Below are 21396 nucleotides of genomic sequence, written 5' to 3'. Positions count from 1 at the left end.
AGGCACTGTGACAGGCCAGTGGGGAATGAACCACACTGCTCTGTATCAATCAAGCTTTTTTATTGCAAACAACAGAATATATCTGGTAAGCTTATACAGCACAGGAATTTATCAGAAGAATAACAGGAAGTACTGTATTCACAACAGTCTCTGAAAACAGGCACAGGAATTTAAGACAAGATCAGACCATCAGATGGCTGGTGGATTATATGATGCCATAATCCTATACCCTTGCCCCACCCAACCCACATATATCTCAGGCCTTCACTGCATCTTTTCATTACTCCTCCAAAACTGAAAACCTATGTGTGAACCTCTGGTTGGCTGAGCCTAGGCAAGCCTACATATAATAACTCCCATGGAGATGGAAGAGGGAATGTGTTTCATTGGCTTCTAGATGTGAGGTGGGGCCCCCAAATGACTGATGTTCCCAACAAAACCTGAACAATCTGAAATTATTCAGATTTCTGTTTGTCATTCTAACCTCTGTTCAGGACTTCCAAGATCCAGGACAGGCCCAGTGTAGATACCTGTGTCCCAAACCACTGATCTGGGCTAGGAAGCCTGAATCACAGGTGTGGAAGGTCACCCGGGTTCAACCATCTAGGTGACGAATTAGGCCAGGACCTGGGCAGGGAGACCAATTATTCTGGGGAGATATGATGAGAGCTTGAATTACATGGGAGAAATATTTGTAAGGCAGATGGGATAACAGGACTTGATAAGTCTGTAGTGTGGAAACGCTAGAAAAGAAAGGAATCAAAGGAATCCTGATTTCTGACTTGACAGGGTAGAAGGAGGTGTGTGTGTGCGCGCGCGTGTGTGTGTACGTGTGTGTAGGGACAGTGACACCAAAGAGAGGCTAGGAATAGGTTTGTTTTATTCCTGTTTGGGGTGGTTGTGTGGGCAGGGTTAAGTTTTTGACGTGGTGAATTTGAGATGATGGCCAATGTACAATTGACATTCCAGCTGGGGGGTCCATTGAAGATCAAGTCTGGCAAGTCTATTAGCTGGGGCCTGGGTGAGCTGAGCCCAGCAGGTGAGGGAAAACGCGGGAAGAGGTTCTTGCAGATTCCTGACTTAGGAAGGGTCGCGGGTCCGCGCACGTGCTCTCGGGGTCACCTTCCCCGCGCCTGTGAGGGTGCCGGGAGTTCGTCCCCAGGTCCCGCCCCTGTGGGCGGGGCGAGGCAGCGTCGCCGCGAGGCCACCCGGAAGACCAAGCCGGGTAGGCGCTGTCTCCGTCGCCTCCAACCCCCGGGGCCGACCAGGGAAGGTGGGATGCTCTGATGGCCCGGCCTGCGGCGCTGAGCGCGGCGGCGGCGGCTGCTCTGGTGGCCGCCCTGCTCCTGCTGTGTCGTGAGGACCCGGGGCCGGGGGCTGGCCCCAGGTAACCCCTCCGCGTATGGGACCGAGCTGGGCCAGGTCTCCTGGCCGGGCCGGGGATACCGTGGGGGATGCCCAGTGATGCCAGCAGCTTGTGGCACCTGGGCGCACCCTCCAGCTCGGGCCCCTTCCGATGGGTCTGCTGGCTCAGGTGCGGGAGATGGCCGGGGAGCCGCGCCCGGCACGTGACTCAGCACTTTCCCCAGAGCCCGTACTGCGGAGAACAATATCCTCCTCCCTAACAGATAAACAGCCCTTGTTCCTCGGGGTAAGGACGGGCAGTCCCCTGACACCCTAAGACCGGCACCTGTCGATGTTATTTCCCCAGCATGGCCGAAACAGAAGCACTGTCGAAGCTTCGGGAAGACTTCAGGATGCAGAATAAATCCGTCTTTATTTTGGGCGCCAGCGGAGAAACCGGCAGAGTGCTCTTAAAGGAAATCCTGGAGCAGGGCCTGTTTTCCAAAGTCACGCTCATTGGCCGGAGGAAGCTCACCTTCGACGAGGAAGCTTATAAAAATGTGGTGGGTATTTCAGCTGGGACTCAAATGGACCCCCAGGATTCTGCGAGGTGAACATATTTCATTCCTAAAGGCTGAATACTGCCCTGCCAGTGGTGGGGGTAGTGAAAGGCCATCAAAACTTGGCCAAGATTGGTCTGTGAGAGTCCCTCCCAGAAGTCTGACGCCTGGATTGTAGCCCAGGTGTGCCTCCCTCCCGCTCATTTTGTGGTCTTGGGCAAAGCCCTTCTCTCCATCTGCAACCCTATAAAGCTGGGTCTGGGTTGTAATGGGGGTGGGGGCTGGTGAGACAGAAGAGCACTGTTTTCAGGCTGTCTTCTAGAGGCAGCCCTGGTGACCTTGAGAATTTTCTCAGCCACTTTGCTGATTTCGTCAACCTGCGCACTTCACACTAATATTGTCAGGGATTCTGAAACTGCTTTGCAGAGTGAGAAAGGTCTATGGCAGTGAAAGGTGGGGTTATTCACTTACAAGAATTTGCCCTGCCCGACTTCCCAGGCTTGAGTCTGTAAATCAGATAGTCCCTTAACTCTAAGTTAAACTTTTTTTTTTTTTTGAGAGGGAGTCTCACTCTGTCCCCCAGGCTGGAGTGCAGTGGCACAATCTCGGCTCAGTGCAACCTCTGCCTTTCAGGTTCAAGTGATTCTTCTGTCTCAGCCTCCCGAGTAACTGGAACTACAGGTGTGCGTCACCACTCCTGGCTAATTTTTGTATTTTTAGTAGAGACAAGGTTTCACCATGTTGGCCAGGCTGGTCTCGAACTCCTGACCTCAGATGATGCTCCCCCTTCAGCCTCCCAAAGTGCTGCGATTATAGGCGTGAGCCACCACACCCAGCCTAAGTTACACTTTTATGATTATAGGAATGATATACCAGACTTCTGTCTTGTCATGACCCCCTAAATATCACAAGCCTGAGTTTCTTGGAGATTCTGTTCTTTATTTAAAGGGAATTATCTGTGAACTGCAACAAATTAACGTAGTGTGATCTCAAGACACCACAGCTGCAGAATTTGGCCCCACAGGTTTCATAGGACGAACATTTCAAATAATAAGCCATCTTGCAAATAAATGTTCTTGATTCTCGCAGGTCTGTGTTCAGGTCATGGTGTGAATGCCTTTGGTCCATCAGGACTTGTTTATTTAAAACAGACATCTTTGCTCAGGCTGAGGCAGATGTGTTCTCACTGGTTTCATGGGCTGTGTCAGATATTCATGGTAATTAGAAGCTGAAATTGAAGGCTGGGCGTGGTGGCTCGTGCCTGTAATCCTAGCGCTTTGGGAGACTGAGGCAGGGGATCTCTTGAGGTCAAGAGTTCCAGACCAGCCTGGCCAACATGGTGAAACCCCGTCTCTACTAAAAATACAGAAATTAGCTGGGCGTGGTGGTGCACTCCTGTAATCTCAGCTACTTAGGAGGCTGAGGTGCGAGAATCACTTGAACCCAGGAGATGGAGGTTGTGGTGAGCAGAAACTGTGCCACTGCACTCCAGCCTGGGTGACAGAGCAAGACTCTCTGTCTCAAAAAAAAAAAAAAAAAAGAAAAATGAAAAAAGAAAAGAAACAAATTGAAATCTGTGTTTTGAGTGTCGAGTTTTGGTGGCACATCTGTTTGACTAGGTACTTTGTGAAACCCTATTTTTCTTTTCTTTTCTTTTTTTTTTTTTTTTTTTTTTTTGAGATGGAGTCTCGCTCTGTCACCCAGTCTGGAGTGCAGTGGCTCAATCTCAGCTCACCGCAAGCTCCGCTTCCTGGGTTCACGCCATTCTCCTGCCTCAGCCTCCTGAGTAGCTGCGACTACAGGTGCCCACCACCACACCCGGCTAATTTTTTTTGCATTTTTAGTAGAGATGGGGTTTCACCATGTTAGCCAGGATGGTCTCGATCTGACCTCGTGATCCACCCACCTCAGCCTCCCAAAGTGCTGGGATTACAGTGAAACCCTATTTTTCTTTAGCGTCATAGGCAGTTCCAGAAAAATTCTTTTCAGAGTTGACGGTAAGGATGGAAACCAACATTTTATCTGAGTTCTTGATGATAGGAATTTATCATGCTTTCTTTTTTAAGTTATACAGCAAACTTATAAGGTTAGATGGAGGTTCTTAAACTTCTGTGTGCATGAGAATTAAGGTGGGTGCTTGTTAAAAGTGCAGATTCTGATTCGGAACTATTGGCGTGGGATGTAGGAATATGCCTTTTTATTAAGCACTCCCTGACTAATTATAATGCAAATGGTTCATGGATTGGACTGAAGGAAAGATTATCACCCCCATTTTACAGCTGAAAAAAAAAAAAAAAGCTGTAGTGTATGATGAATAACTTGCCCATAATTACATGCCTAGTGAGTAGCAAGCCCAAGATTTGCAGCTAGGTCTTCTTTAAGATGCCAAACGGCATCTCTTGCCCTCACATCACACCTCAGTGGTCTCCTTCCTGGTAAGCTACACACAGGTCTTTTATTTTTACAGAGAGAGATTATAATCGAACCTGACTTCAGAAATCTGGATCACTCCTAGTCCAGTTATATAGACTGTGGACATATGTGTGTGTTGTTGATTTTCAATTGAGGTTCATTGCTTTTTGGTTGGAGAAAAGGAATTTGTAAAATTTGATGTTAAGTGGACAGGCCTATCAGTAATGTTCTGTAACTTAGTCTTTAAATCTAGAGGGGGTTTTTGGTCTGTTGTTTAAATAACATGAAACTACATACAACTGTGTCCTTGCCTAGAATCAAGAAGTGGTGGACTTTGAAAAGTTGGATGACTACGCTTCTGCCTTTCAAGGTCATGATGTTGGATTCTGTTGCCTGGGTACCACCAGAGTGAAAGCTGGGGCGGTAAGGAAGGCGTATGCTCTTTTCCCTTTTTGCTGGCCAGTAATATCAAGGATTCTTTTCTTGCTCACTCTTTTTCTTTGTGCCTGTTGCAATGTTTAAATGTGAATAAGCCTTTATTGTTTAAGATTCTATATGCTGCACTAACCTTTGGTATCCTTTTAATAGTACTGATAAGTTTGTCTTTCAAAGTAACCCTTGAGTTCAGGCCCCAGTGCTGGAGATGTCGTAAATATTTACATGATTTTGCCTATTGTGATTATCACTATCACTACATCCCCTGACTAAGGGAAACCATGATGTCTGAGTAAAACTGATTGGTTTATGCTGTTAACAATCAGCTTTTTTCCCCCTTAATAAATGTTTGAAAATTTGAAATGTTCTGTCTCACTTGAGTGATTTGCTTCAACTTATTTTCATGTCAAGTTTTAAACTTCTGGAATAGAACATCAGAACACAGGCACGATTCAATCAGCCTCCAGCAATGACTCAGCCTTCAGCGATGATTCAACCCCACGAATGATTCAGTCTTTACTGACGCAAAAGTCTTTTAACACACATTTTATTTTCTTTTTAACGGTGTTCTAAATTGAGTCAGCTCCTGTCCAGAAGTCATAGTTTACTACATAGTTAGAAGTCGGAGTTTACTACATGGATTCTGGGCAAATATTAATGCAGGTACATCTTATTTAATTTATACTTTGACTATAGTTTATTCCTCTGGCAGAATTTACATGCTGGAGCTGAAAAAACCTGCACATTCTGCATATGTATCCCAAAACTTAAAGTAAAATTTAAAAATATATAATAATAAATACACAAATAAAACAGAAGAAAGTGAAAAAAGTAAATAAATAAATAAAGTCGGTTAGCCCAGGCACAGTGGTTCATGCCTGTAGTCCCAGGAAAAAAAAAAAAGAAAAAAAATATATTATGACTATGACTCTGCCGTGGGAACTCTCCTTAGGTTTATAAGCCAGACCCTTTCACCTGAATCATTAAGGGAGCATATAGTGAAGAACTATTCATTTATACCAACCGAGTAGTTAGACTCAGATGTATTTTCTGGGCCTCCTTGTGATGCAAAGAGTAATTCTATGTATGCTTTCAATCAAGATGTATTTCCATATCTTCTGCAGATCTGCATATCTGTCCTAGAACACAGCTGGGATTTGAGCTCTGTGATGGGAACTATGGATTATAGAGAAGTTTGACTTTCCCAGGAATTGGCACATTATCTCTCCTAGAAAGGGTCATGTTCCTGCTTAACAGTGGATACAGTCTTTTCTGTCCCAGGCACAGTCACAAGTGGTGTGCCCTCCAAAAGCATTGAAAAACTTTTGTTCCAGGACACTGCAGGTTTGTCTCAAGTGCCAACCTGGTTTTGGTGGTGAGTCAGCAAAACAAAATGCTGCATTAGGCATAGAAGGGTTGATTTTCATGACATAAGGCAAATCTCATTATAGGGTATGCCAGGGAAAAGTCTAAACTGCCTTTTGTGTTCAAACTGGGTAATGCAATTTTAATCAGAGGAATTGTGTGTCTTCACTATCCAGAATTTTCTTTTTTAATGGGGTTGGTTCTCCACCTCTCAGGCTATTTAATACCTTTTGTTCTCCTTTAAAATCAATTTGGAAAGATAAAAGTAATTAACTAGTAAGCAAGAATAGACTAATGAGCCTAGACTATTCACCTAGCTTAGAAATGAATTAGGACTTAAATGATTTAAGAGGTTAGTGGTGGAAAGCAAGCTGACACTTATACCAGAAAAGTGTTTTGTTTTGGGGGGCTTTAAAAAAAAAACGAATTTGGGCTGTGTACAATATAAAGTTGGGAGGTTGTGATAACTTCAGCCAATATGAAAGAGGTGACAGTTCATACGTGGCTAAGTAACGATAGTGTTTTAAGTGGGGGTTGTGGATTTCCAAGCTTATCCCAGCTGGTGTTCTGGGTCAGCAGCCCTCTCTGAGAAAAGAGTTCATTGGGTGGTTTATCATATGAGTACTACAAAGCTAGTGGCAAAACTAGCACGCTTCACTAGGGATTTTGTAACTGGAACACCCCATATATTGCCTTAGCAGTCTGGGTTTCCAGCAGAGAAACTTCAAGAAATTCAGCGTTTTTGTCTCAGTATTGAGATCCTCTGAGTAGGTGGCTTATTTCCCTGTAATGTTCAGTGTATTAGTTTGCTAGGGCTGCCATAACCCAAGTAGCTTAAACAACAGAAATGTATTGTCTCACAGTTCTGGAGGCTAGAAGTCTGAGATCCAAGTCTCAGCAGGCTGGTCAGTGCTCTGAGGCTGAGCCCTTGAGTTTCAAGGCTCTCTCCTTGTCTTTTAGATGGCAGCCTTCTCTTTGTGTCTCTTTATGTGGTATTTTCCCTGAATACCTGTGTCTATGTCCACATTTCCCCTTTTTGTAAGACCACTAGTCATACGGGATTAGGGACCACCCTATTTAATATGATCTCAACTAATTACATCTGCAATGAACTTATTTCCAAATAAGGTCATATTCTGAGGTAATAGGGGTTAGGAGTTCAACATATGCATTTTGGGGGGATGTAATCCAACCCACAAAATTCAGTATACTCAGGTTTCTATTGACACTGGTTCTAGGAAAAGGTCTATTAGCTTTCTTCAGCTGTTTGGAAGACTATTTCCTTTAACAGTAGCTGGGTAGATGCTAATCTTCCTTTTCATATTCACAGAACATAGTTGTTCAGTCAATGCACTGGCTCCCTGACTTGGCCCTGATCCAGATCTACTGGATCAGAATCTGTGAATTTGGAAGTTTGGAATCTGTATTTTTAGCAGGCTCCTTGGGAGATCCTGATGCAGTCAACCCTGTCCTTCTTGTTGAACCTGCTTTCAGGAGGCATTGGGGTGTATTAATTCTCCTCACTTGCTGGTTTTCTGGGTACTGTGGTCCTAGATAACCTTCACCTTGCTTTAGTGAGTAACTTGTTTGCTAGTGAAGATCAAAATAGCCTTTGAAAACCAGATCTGTATTGTCCCGGAGAGAGGCACAAAAACTTAGAGATGCCAGTGAGAATAGTTCATTTCCCCTTATTTGTATCAAAAGAGGGATTTGATTAGTGAATTCAAGGTGGTTCTATGTGGTTTCACCTTTTCATTTGTCTCCTCACCTGGTAGTAGTAGGCTCCAGAAGTCCAGGTTCTTGTTTTCTGTTGAGTGGATGATGTCATTAATGTGATTAATGTGGCTACTGTGACATTTATTAGGCATCTCATGGCCCATCTCATTAGAATCTTATGGCTTCTGGTTCTGATCTGCTCTTCTAATTCAAAGGTTTGCAATACAGCCTGCCACCTGTTTTTGTACAGCCTGTGAGCTAAGAATGTCTATATATATATATATATATATATATATATATATATATATATTTTTTTTTTTTTTTTTTTTTTTTTTTTGAGATGTAGTCTCGCTCAGTCACCCAGGCTAGAGCACAGTGGCACAATCTCGGCTCACTGCAAGCTCCGCCTCCTGGGTTCACGCCATTTTCCTGCCTCAGCCTCCCAAGTAGCTGGGACTACAGGCGCCCGCCACCACGCCCGGCTAATTTTTTTTATTTTTAGTAGAGATGGGGTTTCACCGTGTTAGCCAGGACGGTCTCGATCTCCTGACCTCGTGATCTTGGCCTCCCGTCTTGGCCTCCCAAAGTGCTGGGATTACAGGCGTGAGCCACTGCACCCGGCCTATATTTTTAAATGGTTAAAAAATTCAAAAGAATAATGTCATACCACGTGAAAATATAAAAACTTCAAATTTTAGTCTTTATACATAAGGTGGTGTTGGGACACAGCCATGCTCATTACTTTATGTATTATCTGTGGCTGCTTTTGTGCTATTAATATAATGGTAGAGCTATATAGTTGCAACAGAGGCCTGCAAAGCTAAAAATAGTTACTGTCTGATCCTTTACAGGAAAAGTTTGCCCACCCTTGTTCTAATCTCTGTTGTTTTATTTGATGTCTAGGAGGGGGCTTGTGAAGTGGTGAGATCCTAGCTGGTTCAAGGGACCCAGATCACAGGCCCTGTTTGGTTGCCAAGTAGCTATGGAGCCTGGAGTTTGCTGGTTAGCTTTTGGAGGCCACTGCCTCCTTGTCTGTCAGAAGGAGGTGACCAGTGAACCCACCTTCCTACTGCAAAATTCTTAAACATTTTTCTGTTTTTTTTGAGACAGAGTCTCATTCCATCACCCAGGCTGGAGTGCGGTTGTGTGATTTCAGCTCACTGCAGGAGTGCGATTTCGGTCACTGCAGCCTCCACCTACCCAGCTCAAGCAATCCTCCCACCTCAGCCTCCCAAGTAGCTGGGACCACAGGCATGTGCCACCATGGCTGGCTAATTTTCGTATTTTTTTTTTTGTAGAGACAGGGTTTTGCCATGCTTCCCACCCAGGCTGGTCTTGAACTCCTGGGTTCAAGTGATCTGCTTGCCTCGGCCTCCCAAAGTGCTGGGATTACCATGAGCCATCACACCTGGTGTGGAAAATTCTTTGACTCTATGAAACACAGAAGAAAGAATATCCAATTGGAAAACTTTTTCAAGAACATATAGATTGACCCAGGAATCCTCAGTATCTGCTTGATTTTATTTATCTATCCAGAACTCCTTCTCTAACCAAGATCTTTCCCCTACCATTGAACATCAAATATGGAGATGCCCTCCAGGACACAAACAAAAGGTGCCTCAGATTATACCATTTGGTATTTGTCAGCATCTTTGTTTTCTGGTCTAATTTATAGGGTTGGATTGAAAGGGAGTGAAGGAGAAAGAACCTGAAGCAGAAATAGGGCTGAGTGGGACCTTTACAGAATGATAGATGCACCCTTCTTGGAAAAAGATCCCCATGATTTACTTTTTTATAAATTAATTAATTTTTTAGAGACAGGGTCTCACTGTGTTGCCAAGGCTAGACTCAAATTCCTGGGATCAAGCGATCTTCATGCTTCAGCCTCTTGAGTAGCTGGGATCACAGACCACCGTGCCTGACCCCATGACTTTCTTGAGTCGTTTAGATGTGCTCACTTGTCCTATCAGTCAGCACTGAAATACTATACCTTGTTAGGATGAGTTGTTCTGAAGCCAGAATGTTGTTTTTAGTTTTCAGGCACTGGTAAAGAAGATTAGAAGAAATACTTAGTAGCTTTGGATTTTAGTAAGACTTAAGAGTCGCTGGAGAATCTGTTGCCTTTGATGTTGTGGAGCCTATGAGGATATCTCTACTGAGTGTAGTATACTGTGTTTATTCTTTTTGAGAGGGTGCTGGGAAAGGACTTTATAGTGGGAACTTATTTAATTAATTCCTTTTTCTAGAAGGGACTCAGATTCCTAGCTTAGAGCAGGACACATTGGCTATGGAATCATAAAGACAGAATCACATGTGGACTTAATACTCTCAGAAGAGATGTCTGTCCACATGGTTAGGGAAACTAAGTACAGTTTTTCTAAAAATTGTGTTTCTGAGATATGAAATAGCTTGCTTTAGTTAGTTTTTCTGTTGTTTTTTTAATCGAGCTATTGGAGAACAACAAAGGGCATGGATAAGATTTTAGAGATCGCTCCTTTCATCTGTAAATAGAATCTTCCTCACTCCAGAGAAAACTGGTGTGTGATACCTCCTAGTCAGTCATCAGGACCCATGCTTCAGTTTGATTTTTAAGTCTTTGAAAGCTGTTGACCCTTTTGCTTTTGAGTTTCATTCACCAGCTAAAAGGCCACGCCATCAGGGTGACGGAAGTGAAATTCAAAATTTAGTGGGCTTGGAAAAACGCGTATTTATAATGAGCTTGAAGGCTCAGAGGATTTGTGAAATCGTTTTGGATTAACAGCCATTGATTGCTAATAAAACAATATTTAGCTTTGTCCAGAGAACAGCAATGGAGAAAGGTATGGGCACCTTGTCAACAGGCCCCATTGAGCAGGGATGATGGGCTAAGTGTGGGGGTCTCTGCAGCAGCGTGGGTGCTCGTCCTTCAAGGAGCGGTTGTCAGTTGTTAGTAAGGCGGGTGAAAGGAAGGACGCCAAAGTCTGATGGCTGGGGTGGTATTGATGTGCCTTAGCTGACTAATCAGATTGAAAAAGTCCCATGGTATTTATGTCACTTTAATTTTCATCAAACAATTGGAGACGACAGCACTCTATTAAGGAGAGGTTGATCCAGAACTAAAGCCAAATAAATTAGGGTCTCAGTTTAATCAAATTATCCTTTTACTGGCTCTGGATTAAGTGAGAGAGACAGCGTCGGTCCGGAGACTTGTGATTGGCTGAATCTTTCCCTTATTTTTAAAGAAACGGATGAAAGAAAAAGTATTTTAACAGACAACTATAATAATCCTTCCAATCAGTCTTGCTAAAACAACAACAACAAAAAAACTGAATTTATTTCACTAGTCAACTGTGTCATTTTGTTGTGAATAACTAACCTGTCATTAAAATCAGAGTTCTGGTGAAATGGCATAGGGAAGAAACAGATGTGGAAGAAAAATTTAGTGTTTTAGAATTTTTCTACGTAGTTTTGGGCTGTTTCTCTTGGCATACTTTCAGCACATCTAAAGTCTCCATTTGGAGAATGGCTCTGAGGGTAATCACTTCTCTCAGGATGTGTTGAGTATTAAAATTGGTTTGCTTTACACTGATTTCAAAAGCAACAGCATGAATTTGAGTCGGTATATAGACAGCTTGGCAAGTCCGTTGTTCAGGATTGAGTGTCAAAGTATACAACAAAAAGTATAGAAAAGGAGATGGTGATGACTCATGAGTAAAGAGGTAAGTGTATATTACCCATAAACTAAGGTAGAAAAAGTAAGGCAGAAAAATAACACTGTACTCCAGGTGGTGGATATAGTTAAAAATGTACTTGTGAGTGATGGGAAAGGAGGATGAGGAAGGCTTTTACAGTAATGGTAATGTTCTATTTCTTGATCTTGGAACTGGTGGCAGAGCATGTTCAGTTTATGAAAATTTATTGAGCTCTATACTTATGTTTACTTTTATGATACACTTCCATACAAAGTTAAAAAATCTGCATGGGCGTATTGTTTTAAAATTGAATTCTGTATTGGTTTCCTATTGCTGCTTTAATAAATTCCTCAAATTTAGCAGCTTAAGACAACACAAATTTATCATCTTAGAAGTCTGACACGGGTTTACCTGAGATAAAATCAAGGTGTTGACAGAGCTGCATTCCTTTCTGGGAGGCTGTAGGACAGAAACCATTTCCATATGTTTTTCAGCTTCTAGAGGCCACGCCCATTCCTTGGCCTGTGGTCCCCTTCCCATCCTCAAGGCCAGCAACGTGGTAGCCGAGCCCTTCTTAGGTTGCATTACTCCAGCCTGCTCTTCTGCCTCATTCTTTTACTTTTAAGGGCCCTTGTGATTACATTGGGCCAACATGGATAATTCAAACTAATCTCTCTGTTTCAAGGCCAGCTGATTAGCACCCTAATTCTAAACACTGAATTTCTAAAACACTGAATTTCTCTTCCACATCTATTTCTTCCCCTCATGCCAGTTCACTAGAACTCTGATTTTAATAATGGGTTCGTTACAACAAAATGACACAGTTGACTAGTGAAATAAATTCAGTTTTTTTGTTGTTGTTGTTTTAGCATGATTCATCTTGCTTCTGCCTAAATACCATCTGTGATGGAATTCCCCCTTGTCATGTAACATGACATATTCACAAAGATTAGGACGTGGGCATCTTTGAGAGACCATTATTCTGCCTACCACAATCACGGATTAGTCATTTTCATTAGCGAGAGAGGGTGGGAGATAAAAAAGGAACATGGGTACAGTGAAAAGAGCACTGCTCAGAGTCCAGAATCTGCACTCTGCTCTCGGCTCTCCCACTTCCCAGCTAACAGTTCACCCGCCCACTGGACCTTGGTTCCCGTCTATATCATGAGGGGACTGGATGTGGTATTTCCTAAGGTACTTTCTAATATTCTATGAAAGATACACATTGCCCTACCAAATAGAACATTTAGAATCAGTAACTACTGCAGAGCAAATTTTTAATTAAAAAAAAAATCAGGCTGGGCGCGGTGGCTCACACCTGTAATCCCAGCACTTTGGAAGGCCAAGGTGGGTGGATCATCTGAGGTCAGGAGTTCAAGACCAGCCTGGCTAACATGGTGAAACCCTGTCTCTACTAAAATACAAAAATTAGCCGGACATGGTGGCGTGTGTCTATAATCCCAGCTACTTGGGAGGCTGAGGCAGGAGAATCACTTGAACTCAGGAGGCAGAGGTTGTGGTGAGTGGAGATCATGCCACTGCCCTCCAGCCTGGGCGACAGAGCAAGACTCTGTCTCAATCAATCAATCACTGGGGCAGTAGTCCAGTCTTCAGATTTGGAATTCCTACTACTCTAAGACCTCATTCTGTAATTGTGACTACCTATGAAGTTCAGCTTCAATAGACTTTAGACTTGTCTTCAGCTGTCTTGGGTTTGAAGATGCCAGAATTTATGGTGGTCTCAAGAGACTGTTACTCCTTGGAATTCCCTTTTCTGGGTAAAGGTGCATGCTTTTCAGTTAGGCCCTGGAAGTGAGTCTATATTCTGTTATTTGTGTCATTCTCTTCCCTCCCCCTTTTATTGCCACTTAGTTCTGTTTGTTTATGACTGGATTTACCTTTTCTCTGCTTTCATTGGAGTTTTGTTCATTCATTTTTGGAGCATCTACCATATGGTGGACATGTGCTGATGCTGAGAGATAAATTAAGAAAAAAGACCCAGCCACTGCCCTCACTGGACTGAATCTAGATTGGGTGTCTCCAAACACTTTTGATTAGAGACCCATTAATAAAAACGTTTGAGGATGCATTCTTTACTAATGTGTGAGGTACATTGTAAAGCATACACAAAAATTGGGAATTAAATAGACTTTGTTCTCTTAGTGCCTGGGGAGTGTCCTCACCCACACTCAGAGACCCTACCACATTAGAATTGACACAGAAAACAGGGGAGTGTAAAGTTGTAAAGTTATTAAGACAAAAAAAAAAGTTCTGGCTTAAAAGTAGTTTCTCAGCCTGATCTTACTGTTCCCTTTGTTCTTTGCAGATTTGTTTGGTGTCTGTGTTTCAATGTCATTGTCCTTGTTTCCTTATTGCAGTCCAGCCTTGCTGCTAAAGCTGGTATGTCTATCCAGAGGACCAGACCTGGAGCCTTTCCCAGAGTCTAAGCCTGACTTTCAATGTATTGCTTGGACACATTTTATTTAGATCTCCATCCTTCCAGGCCTCCCAGCCTGCTACCCAAGCCAAGCAGTAATCTTTAAGATGAACTTGCTGCTTTTTGGAAATAACTCATGTCCTTTTCCCCCTTAGGAGGGATTTGTTCGTGTTGACCGAGATTATGTGCTGAAGTCTGCAGAGCTGGCAAAAGCTGGAGGGTGCAAACATTTCAACTTGCTATCCTCTAAAGGAGCTGATAAATCAAGCAATTTTTTATATCTACAAGTTAAGGTTTGTGCAAGTTTCTGTTTTTCATACACTTTGGAGAACCCTAGCTATTTGGCAGTACTAAAGAATATAAAATATTACATAATACAAAAAACATCAAATGCATCATATTATGCGTTTGTATGGCTACGGGACTGCAGGAATATATTTGGTAAACAGGAATGATTTGAAAGGTAATTTCCAATGTCTTCCTCTCTATTAATTATCCAGCAACAAATGGAATGAGATATGGCATCTCCAGCCTTGACTGCCAGCATGGCAACTTAGCATTGGAAGAGACTTGGAGGCAGTGATTCTTAAACTTTTCTGTCAGTTTCCCTAATGACTGAGAGGAAAGAAGAGGTTTTATTTGTCTAGAGATTTGGAGAAATCTATCCTGAAGCAGTATTCTAGTTACAAACTCAACTTTCTTTTCTTTTTTTTTTCTTCTTTTTTTTTTTTTTTTTGAGACAGGTTCCCAGGCTGGAATGCAGTGGCATGATCTTGGCTCGCTGCAGCCTCTGCCCCGCCAAGTAACTGGGACTACAGGCACGAGCCACCATGCCTGGCTAATTTTTGTATTTTTGGTAGAGATGGGGTTTTGCCGTGTTGCCCAGGCTGGTCTCAAACTCCTGAGTTCAAGTGATCCGCCCATCTCAGCCTCCCAAAGTGCTGGGATTACAGGTGTGAGCCACTGCGTCTGGCCTCAACTTTCTTAAAAGTCTTACGTTTTATCTTTTAAAAATTTATGCACATTTTGCTATTCTTAGTACTATACATATCCCTGTTTATTTTAATTTGAAAGGTTTCTATTAACTTACCTTTGAATTAAATTGATGCTGCTGGAAGATAGGCATGGCTTTGTCTTTGTGTGCCTCCCATTGCACCCCAGGTGCCCACAGTTTAAGCAGCAGAGCCACAGAGGTCATTCAGCCATAGACTTTTCCTATGTGAAGTCCTTTTACAGAAGTTCATCTCGCTTCTGCTTAAATATCTCCAGCACTACAGAGATTACTATCTCATTAGCCAACTTTTTCTATTTTGGGTCAGATCTACTTGTCCAAACGTCTTTACCTTGAAGTGAAATTTATTGCTATATAAATGCAAATTGTTATCAGTTCTGCCTCTTAAATTAACAAAAATACGTCCAGTCTTTCTTTTGCATTGTAGTTTTTAAGACATTTGGAGATTATGGCCTCCTTAATTGTATGTTTCCCAGGCATAACACCTTTAAGTCCTTGCACCATTCTTTATGGGTTCCTGTGTCTAGCTCCTTCATGACTGCATCACTTTGCTAAGGGTGAACTTTGCAGTGATATTGTACTGGAACTGCAGTGGGAGTACTATTCATGCTCTGAACACTATGTTTTTTTTAAAAAAATAAGATATAAGATTGTTACTATTTTACCAAACATCCTTATTATGTTGTTGGCTCATGATCAGCCTGTAATAATAAAATTTTCCACATTTTTCTCACATGGCTTATAGCTGATCCATATCTCACCTATCCTAAAATAGTATTTTGAACCAGATGAAGATCAGTGAGCCACCAATGAAATTACATGATGAATGGAAAAGTTTCCACTTAATTGTCAGAGTTTAGAACAATTCTTAAAAGGAAAAAAGCCTGTTTTTCTTTTTTTTTAGAGTCAAAGTCTTGCTCTGTCACCCAGGTTGAAGTGCAGTGGTGTGGTCACAGCTCACTACAACTTCAAATTCCTGGGCTCAAGCAATCTCCAGCCTCAGCCTCCTGAGTAGCTGGGACTACAGGCATGAGGCACCAGGCCCAACTTGTTTTTCAAAATACTGACTTATGTGGGTTCTGAGAAAGGTTATCAAATAGGATTTTTGCCCTCATTAGCAAGATCAACATTTATACCTTTTAGGAAAGAAAATATATGTAAGATATTTCCTCATTGTTAAAGATAAAGGCATTATTACTGACTCACTGGGTTAGTAATCATAATAATGATTTAACCAGATTTTTAAAAAAATAGCTAACATTAAATGAGCCAGGCAGTATTCTGAGGGCTTTTATGTGCACTTGTGTGGAAACAGGTACTGTGATATTAAGACCACCAGCTGTTGGCTGGGCATGGTGGCTCACGCCTGTAATTCTAGCACTTTGGGAGGCCGAAGTGGGAAGATCACTTGAGGCTGGGAGTTTGAAACCAGCCTGGGAAACATGGAAAAACCCTGTCTGTACTAAAAATACAAAAATTAACTGGCACAGTGGTGTATGCCTGTAATCCCAGCTACTCGGGAGGCCGAGGGCAGGAGAATTGCGTGAACCCGGGAGGCAGAGGCTGCAGTGAGCCGAGATCACATCACTGAACTCCAGCATGGGAACAGAGTGAGACTCTGTCTCAAAAACAAAACAAAACAAAACAAAAAACAACAACAAAAAAAACACCAGCTGTTAAGCGGCAAAGCTAGAGCTTGAACCCAGGCTGTCTGATTCCAAGGCCTATGCCACTAGCTATTAAGTAATGAATAGCCTTTGTCACTAATACATGCAAAAGGGACCCAGCAGAGATTGGACCATGACAGAGCCTCAGCAAATATTAAGGCCAATACAATGGAAAGACACTTCTGATTTCACTGCAATTGGCCTGCATTACCTGCAGCCTGGGATTATGAATTAGATTAATAAAGGACAGAAATGACAACCAAATGATCCAACCCAGAATGACACTGAACAATATATAATTGCTTTTACAATTTGGAAAGATTATCTTTCCAAAATAATCCTTCGACTATTGTGTGTAACATTCCTAGTATTTATTGCTTATTTTCTCAGCCTCCATGTGTGTATGAACTCCCCCGCCCCACCCAATTTTAGAAACTCCTTTATTGTTTAGGAACATTTATTCTACTCATTGAAGTTTCAATTGCATTCATTCATGGTGGGCCAGCTCTGGGGGCCTGGATCAATCATGTGCTTTATGAGCACTCTGCTGGTGCTGTGGGGGGACGTGTCAGGATGTGGAGCCCAGAGTACTGGATGGGCCTCATTTCCTCTGTTCTCAGGGTTTATAAGCTTTGGTTTCCTCATCTGTTCAGGGTGAAGGTACACTTTCCAGACATGTGACATTTTATTATTGGGTATCATCCTTGACCTCAAGGAGTTTATAATCTGCTTGTATTGGGGGATCCCCAAAGATACCCCCAAGTTTGGTAATTCACTAGAAGGTTTCATAGGGCTCAGCATATAGTCATACTCACAGCTACAACTTATCGCATTGAAAGGATATAGGGCAAAATCAGCAAAGGGAAAAGGTGTGTTGGGTGAAGTGGAGGAAAGTAGGTACAAGCTTCCAAGAGGCCTCTCCCCATAGAGTTTGCACAGGATGTGCTTAATTTCTCCAGCGATGAATGTTTTCTGCCAGAGAAACTCATCTGAGCCTAGGAATGCAGGGTTTTTATGGGAGCCAGTTACATAGGCACCTTGGCCTAGCAAAATTGCAGCCCTCCAGAAGAAAGGCAAGTTTTCAGCATAAACCACATTGTTTGTACAGACAGTTTAGGCATAGTACATGACCCTTATCAGATAGAGAATGGTGGGAACACACCGAAAATCCAAGTTTGCAAGCACAAGCCAGGGGCCAAACTTGCAACAGGACTTTCTAAGGAAGCAGTCTCAGCCTGCTATGGTATCTCTTTTATGCACACTTCTAATAGGGACAAATCTTTTAAAAAGCTAAGAAATGGGCCAGGCGCAGTGGCTCATGCCTGTAATCCCAGCCCTTTGGGAGGCCGAGATGGGCGGATCACGAGGTCAGGAGATCGAGACCATCCTGGCTAACACGGTGAAACCCCATCTCTACTAAAAATACAAAAAATTAGCCGGGCGTGATGGTGGGTGCCTGTAGTCCCAGTTGCTCGGGAGGCTGAGGCAGGAGAATGGCGTGAACCCAGGAGGCGGAGCTTGCAGTGAGCTGAGATTGCGCCACTGCACTCCCGCCTGGGCAACAGGGTAAGACTCCATCTCAAAAAAAAAAAAAGCTAAGAAATGTGTGTACACATAAAATCTTGTGTATGACTGTTCATAGCAGCATTATTTATAATGGCCAAAGAGTGGGAACAACCTAGATGGCCATCGACTGATGAATAGATAAATAAAATGTGATATATTCATGCAATAGAATATTATTCAGCTATAGAAAGAAATGATACATACTACAACATGGGTGAACCTTGAAAATATTATGCTAAGTGTGAGGAGACAGTCACAAAAGGCCACAAATTATATGATTCCATTTATATGAAATGTCCAGAATAGGCAAATCTATAGAGATAGAAGGTAGATTAGCGGTTGACTAGGTTCCCAGAGGGTAGGGTATGAGGAGTGACTGCTAATGATATGGGATTTCTTTTCAGGGTGATAAAATATTTTAAAACTTAGATCGTGATGAAGGTTACACAGTTCTGTGTATATACTAAAAACCACCTATTAAAAAAAAAGAACGGCCAAGCGCAGTGGCTCTCGCCTGTAATCCCAGCACTTTGGGAGGCTGAGGCGGGTGGATCACTTGAGGTCAGGAGTTCGAGACCAGCCTGGTCAACATGGTGAAAACCCCATCACTACTAAAAATACAAAAATTAGCCAGGCATAATGGCGGATGCCTGTAATCCCAGCTACTTGGGAGGCTGAGGCAGGAGAATTGCTTGAACGTGGAAGGTGGAAGTTGCAGTGAGCCAAGATCATGCCCTTGCACTCCAGCCTGGGTGACATGGTGAGACTCTATCACAAAAAAAAAAAAAATACATAAATAAATAATTAAAATTAAAAAATTTTAAAAAAGAAAAAGATATTTAAAAATAGCCACTTAAATGTCTGTGATGAGACAGGTTAAGTGCCAATTGAGTGGTACACACAGGCTGAGAAGGAGGCGTGCGTGACTGTGTGGTAGTTCACAGGCCTTTGGAAGTGCCTGTGGGCTGAGCTCCTCAGGCATTTTGTTTCCAGAGATGCCTGCCATGAAAATGCATGCTTTATTTAACAAATTAGATTTAAAGCATTATCTAGATGTAATCTGTCTTAAAATTTTGTGAGGTTTAAGAAGTGAGTAATATAGTGAGTCTATGGTTTTCTGACCCACTGGAACTACCTATAAACCAAAAAAACGTTAGTGTCTGCTAGCATGCAACATGAATTCTGGACTAAATAGAGGATATTCTTTTATGATTGTACTAACATATGACTTACCCTCTCTGAATCTGTTTTAATATCAATGAAGTGAGAGGACTGACTATGCAGCCATTCACTCATTTAGTGGATCTTTTAAATGCAAGACTACACATCAGGATTAAATGATCTCTTCCTTAATTTCCAGACTCTTTGGTACCTAAAATTCTAGATAAGGATATTTTGAGTATTGAGATCTGCAAAAGCAGATTATCTTCAAAACCACAAATTATTCTCTCTTAAACTTCACACAGGTGAGCTGGTCTCGATTAAATACTGAAAATGTGTTTTTTCTTAATAGGGAGAAGTAGAAGCCAAGGTTGAAGAATTAAAATTTGATCGTTACTCTGTATTTAGGCCTGGGTAAGTATAATATTTATACTGAATGAGAGTATGCCACTGTTGGTTAATCCCTAGATACTAATTTTTCATTTGGAAAGGCTGACAGCTGAAATATCTAAGATATGAAAGACATTGGCTAGAGGTAGATTGCTTCTCTGAAGGACATACCTTTTTGCTTAGAAAGAAAGGGTAGATGGTGGGGCCCGCTTCAGAATAGTCTGGAACTTCCTGGACAGCATTTGCTGCCTTCTTAAATCCTCTTCATGTGCCAAATAAAACCTTACGTCTACTGTATTAGTCTGCTCGGGTTGCCATAACAGAATACCATAGATTGGGTGTCTTAAACAACAGAAATGTATTTTCGCACAGTCTGGAGATTGGAAGTCCAAGATCAAGGTGCCCTCAGGGTTGGTGTCTGGTGAGGCCTCTTTTCCTGGCTGGCAGACAGGCCACCTTCTGGCAGTGTCCTCACATGGCCTTTCTTCGTGTATGCAGAGAGAGAGACCTCTGATGTCTCTTCTTCTTATGAGGACCCCAGTCCCATCACACTAGTCCTATTGCATCCTTAAGACCTCATTTAACCTTAATTACTTCCCTTAATGCCTTATCTTCAAATACAGACACATTGGGGATTAGGGCTTCAACATTAGAATTTTGAGGGGATACAGTTTTGTCCGTAATGCCCACTGTGGTCTCCGTGCAATTTACCACCTCTTCCTCTGCTTTTCTTTCTTTTTTGCTTTCATTTTAGAGTTCTGTTATGTGATAGGCAAGAATCTCGCCCAGGTGAATGGCTGGTTAGAAAGTTCTTTGGCTCCTTACCAGAATCTTGGGCCAGTGGGTATTCTGTACCTGTGGTGACTGTGGTTAGAGCAATGCTGAACAATATGGTGAGACCAAGAGACAAGCAGATGGAACTGCTGGAGAACAAGGCCATCCATGACCTGGGGAAAGTGCATGGCTCTCTCAAGCCATGACCACACTGGATAAATGGTTTTTATTGTCAACCTTAACACCCATTACCAAATCGGTAATTTCAGGGTCTAAAAAAAGTCAGCATGTTTTAACTTTGTTGTTTTACTATCCTCAGGCATCCATTCCAATCAAGAAATGATGGTGCTCTGCATTCAGTGGTTCAGAGCCTGGTTATACATATAGATCACTCAGGGAGCTTTGGAAAAATAAAGATTTGTCAGCCCTATCTCAAACTTGAATCAAAATTTCTGGGTGTGGGCACAATAATCTATAATTTTCTTTGTTTATACTTCCCCTGATGCCACTGGTTCTGATGCCACTGGTTGGGGGGCCTGCTTTGAAATGCTTATCTGCAGAGTCACAGCAGCCATGAAAACCTTATGACCGTGCAAATGAACTCTGCTCTAAAATTGTTGACATTCATGTCTCTGAGTTACAAAAGTGCTAATTCACTACATGTAATTGTGTAAGTAAACACTGTGCCTTTACTACTTCTTTATGTAATAGAAGTTGTATACCTAAGCTTATATAATACATAGGGAGGATTAAATAAAGGAATAAAGATGAATGGACAACTCCTGGGTGCCTCTTAGATTGCTTGAAAATGCCCACGTAGTGTGATTATGCAGCATTTCAGCCTATGGGGTGATATAATAGCAGCTAATATTTACCAAATGCTTGC

General features: G+C 42.4%; 1 protein-coding gene across 3 annotated transcripts; it reads left to right on the top strand.

The window, feature by feature from the left end:
- The first annotated feature begins 1129 nt into the window (after positions 1–1129).
- LOC100432293 (oxidoreductase HTATIP2) lies at positions 1130–21289 on the top strand. 3 transcript variants are annotated; one of them, XM_054524586.2, is made up of 6 exons: positions 1130–1225; positions 1712–1907; positions 4632–4739; positions 14096–14233; positions 19699–19760; positions 20491–21289. In XM_054524586.2, exons 2-6 carry the CDS (start codon positions 1713–1715, stop codon positions 20714–20716), a joined length of 729 nt encoding a protein of 242 aa, XP_054380561.1. In that variant the 5' UTR covers positions 1130–1225; position 1712; the 3' UTR covers positions 20717–21289. The 3 variants fall into 3 exon arrangements, with proteins under 3 accessions (XP_054380561.1, XP_054380560.1, XP_054380562.1); XM_054524585.2 differs by having other exon boundaries at positions 1176–1387; XM_054524587.2 differs by having other exon boundaries at positions 1200–1273.
- The last annotated feature ends 107 nt before the right edge of the window (positions 21290–21396 follow it).

This window comes from Pongo abelii, chromosome 9, assembly GCF_028885655.2.
Source record: "Pongo abelii isolate AG06213 chromosome 9, NHGRI_mPonAbe1-v2.0_pri, whole genome shotgun sequence".
NCBI classification, from domain to species: Eukaryota; Metazoa; Chordata; class Mammalia; order Primates; family Hominidae; genus Pongo; species Pongo abelii.
Note: the sequence above shows the minus strand (reverse complement) of the source record. Positions and strands in the feature narration are given on the sequence as shown.

What these genes read in the sequence shown, in the direction of transcription:
- LOC100432293 (XM_054524585.2), top strand. Translation starts at nt 1,287, where the DNA reads ATGGCCCGGCCTGCGGCGCTGAGCGCGGCGGCGGCGGCTGCTCTGGTG. An exon ending in CCAGAGTGAAAGCTGGGGCG is followed by an intron (nt 4,740 to 14,095) that starts GTAAGGAAGGCG and finishes TTTCCCCCTTAG; the next exon opens with GAGGGATTTGTTCGTGTTGA. An exon ending in TTTTATATCTACAAGTTAAG is followed by an intron (nt 14,234 to 19,698) that starts GTTTGTGCAAGT and finishes TTTTCTTAATAG; the next exon opens with GGAGAAGTAGAAGCCAAGGT.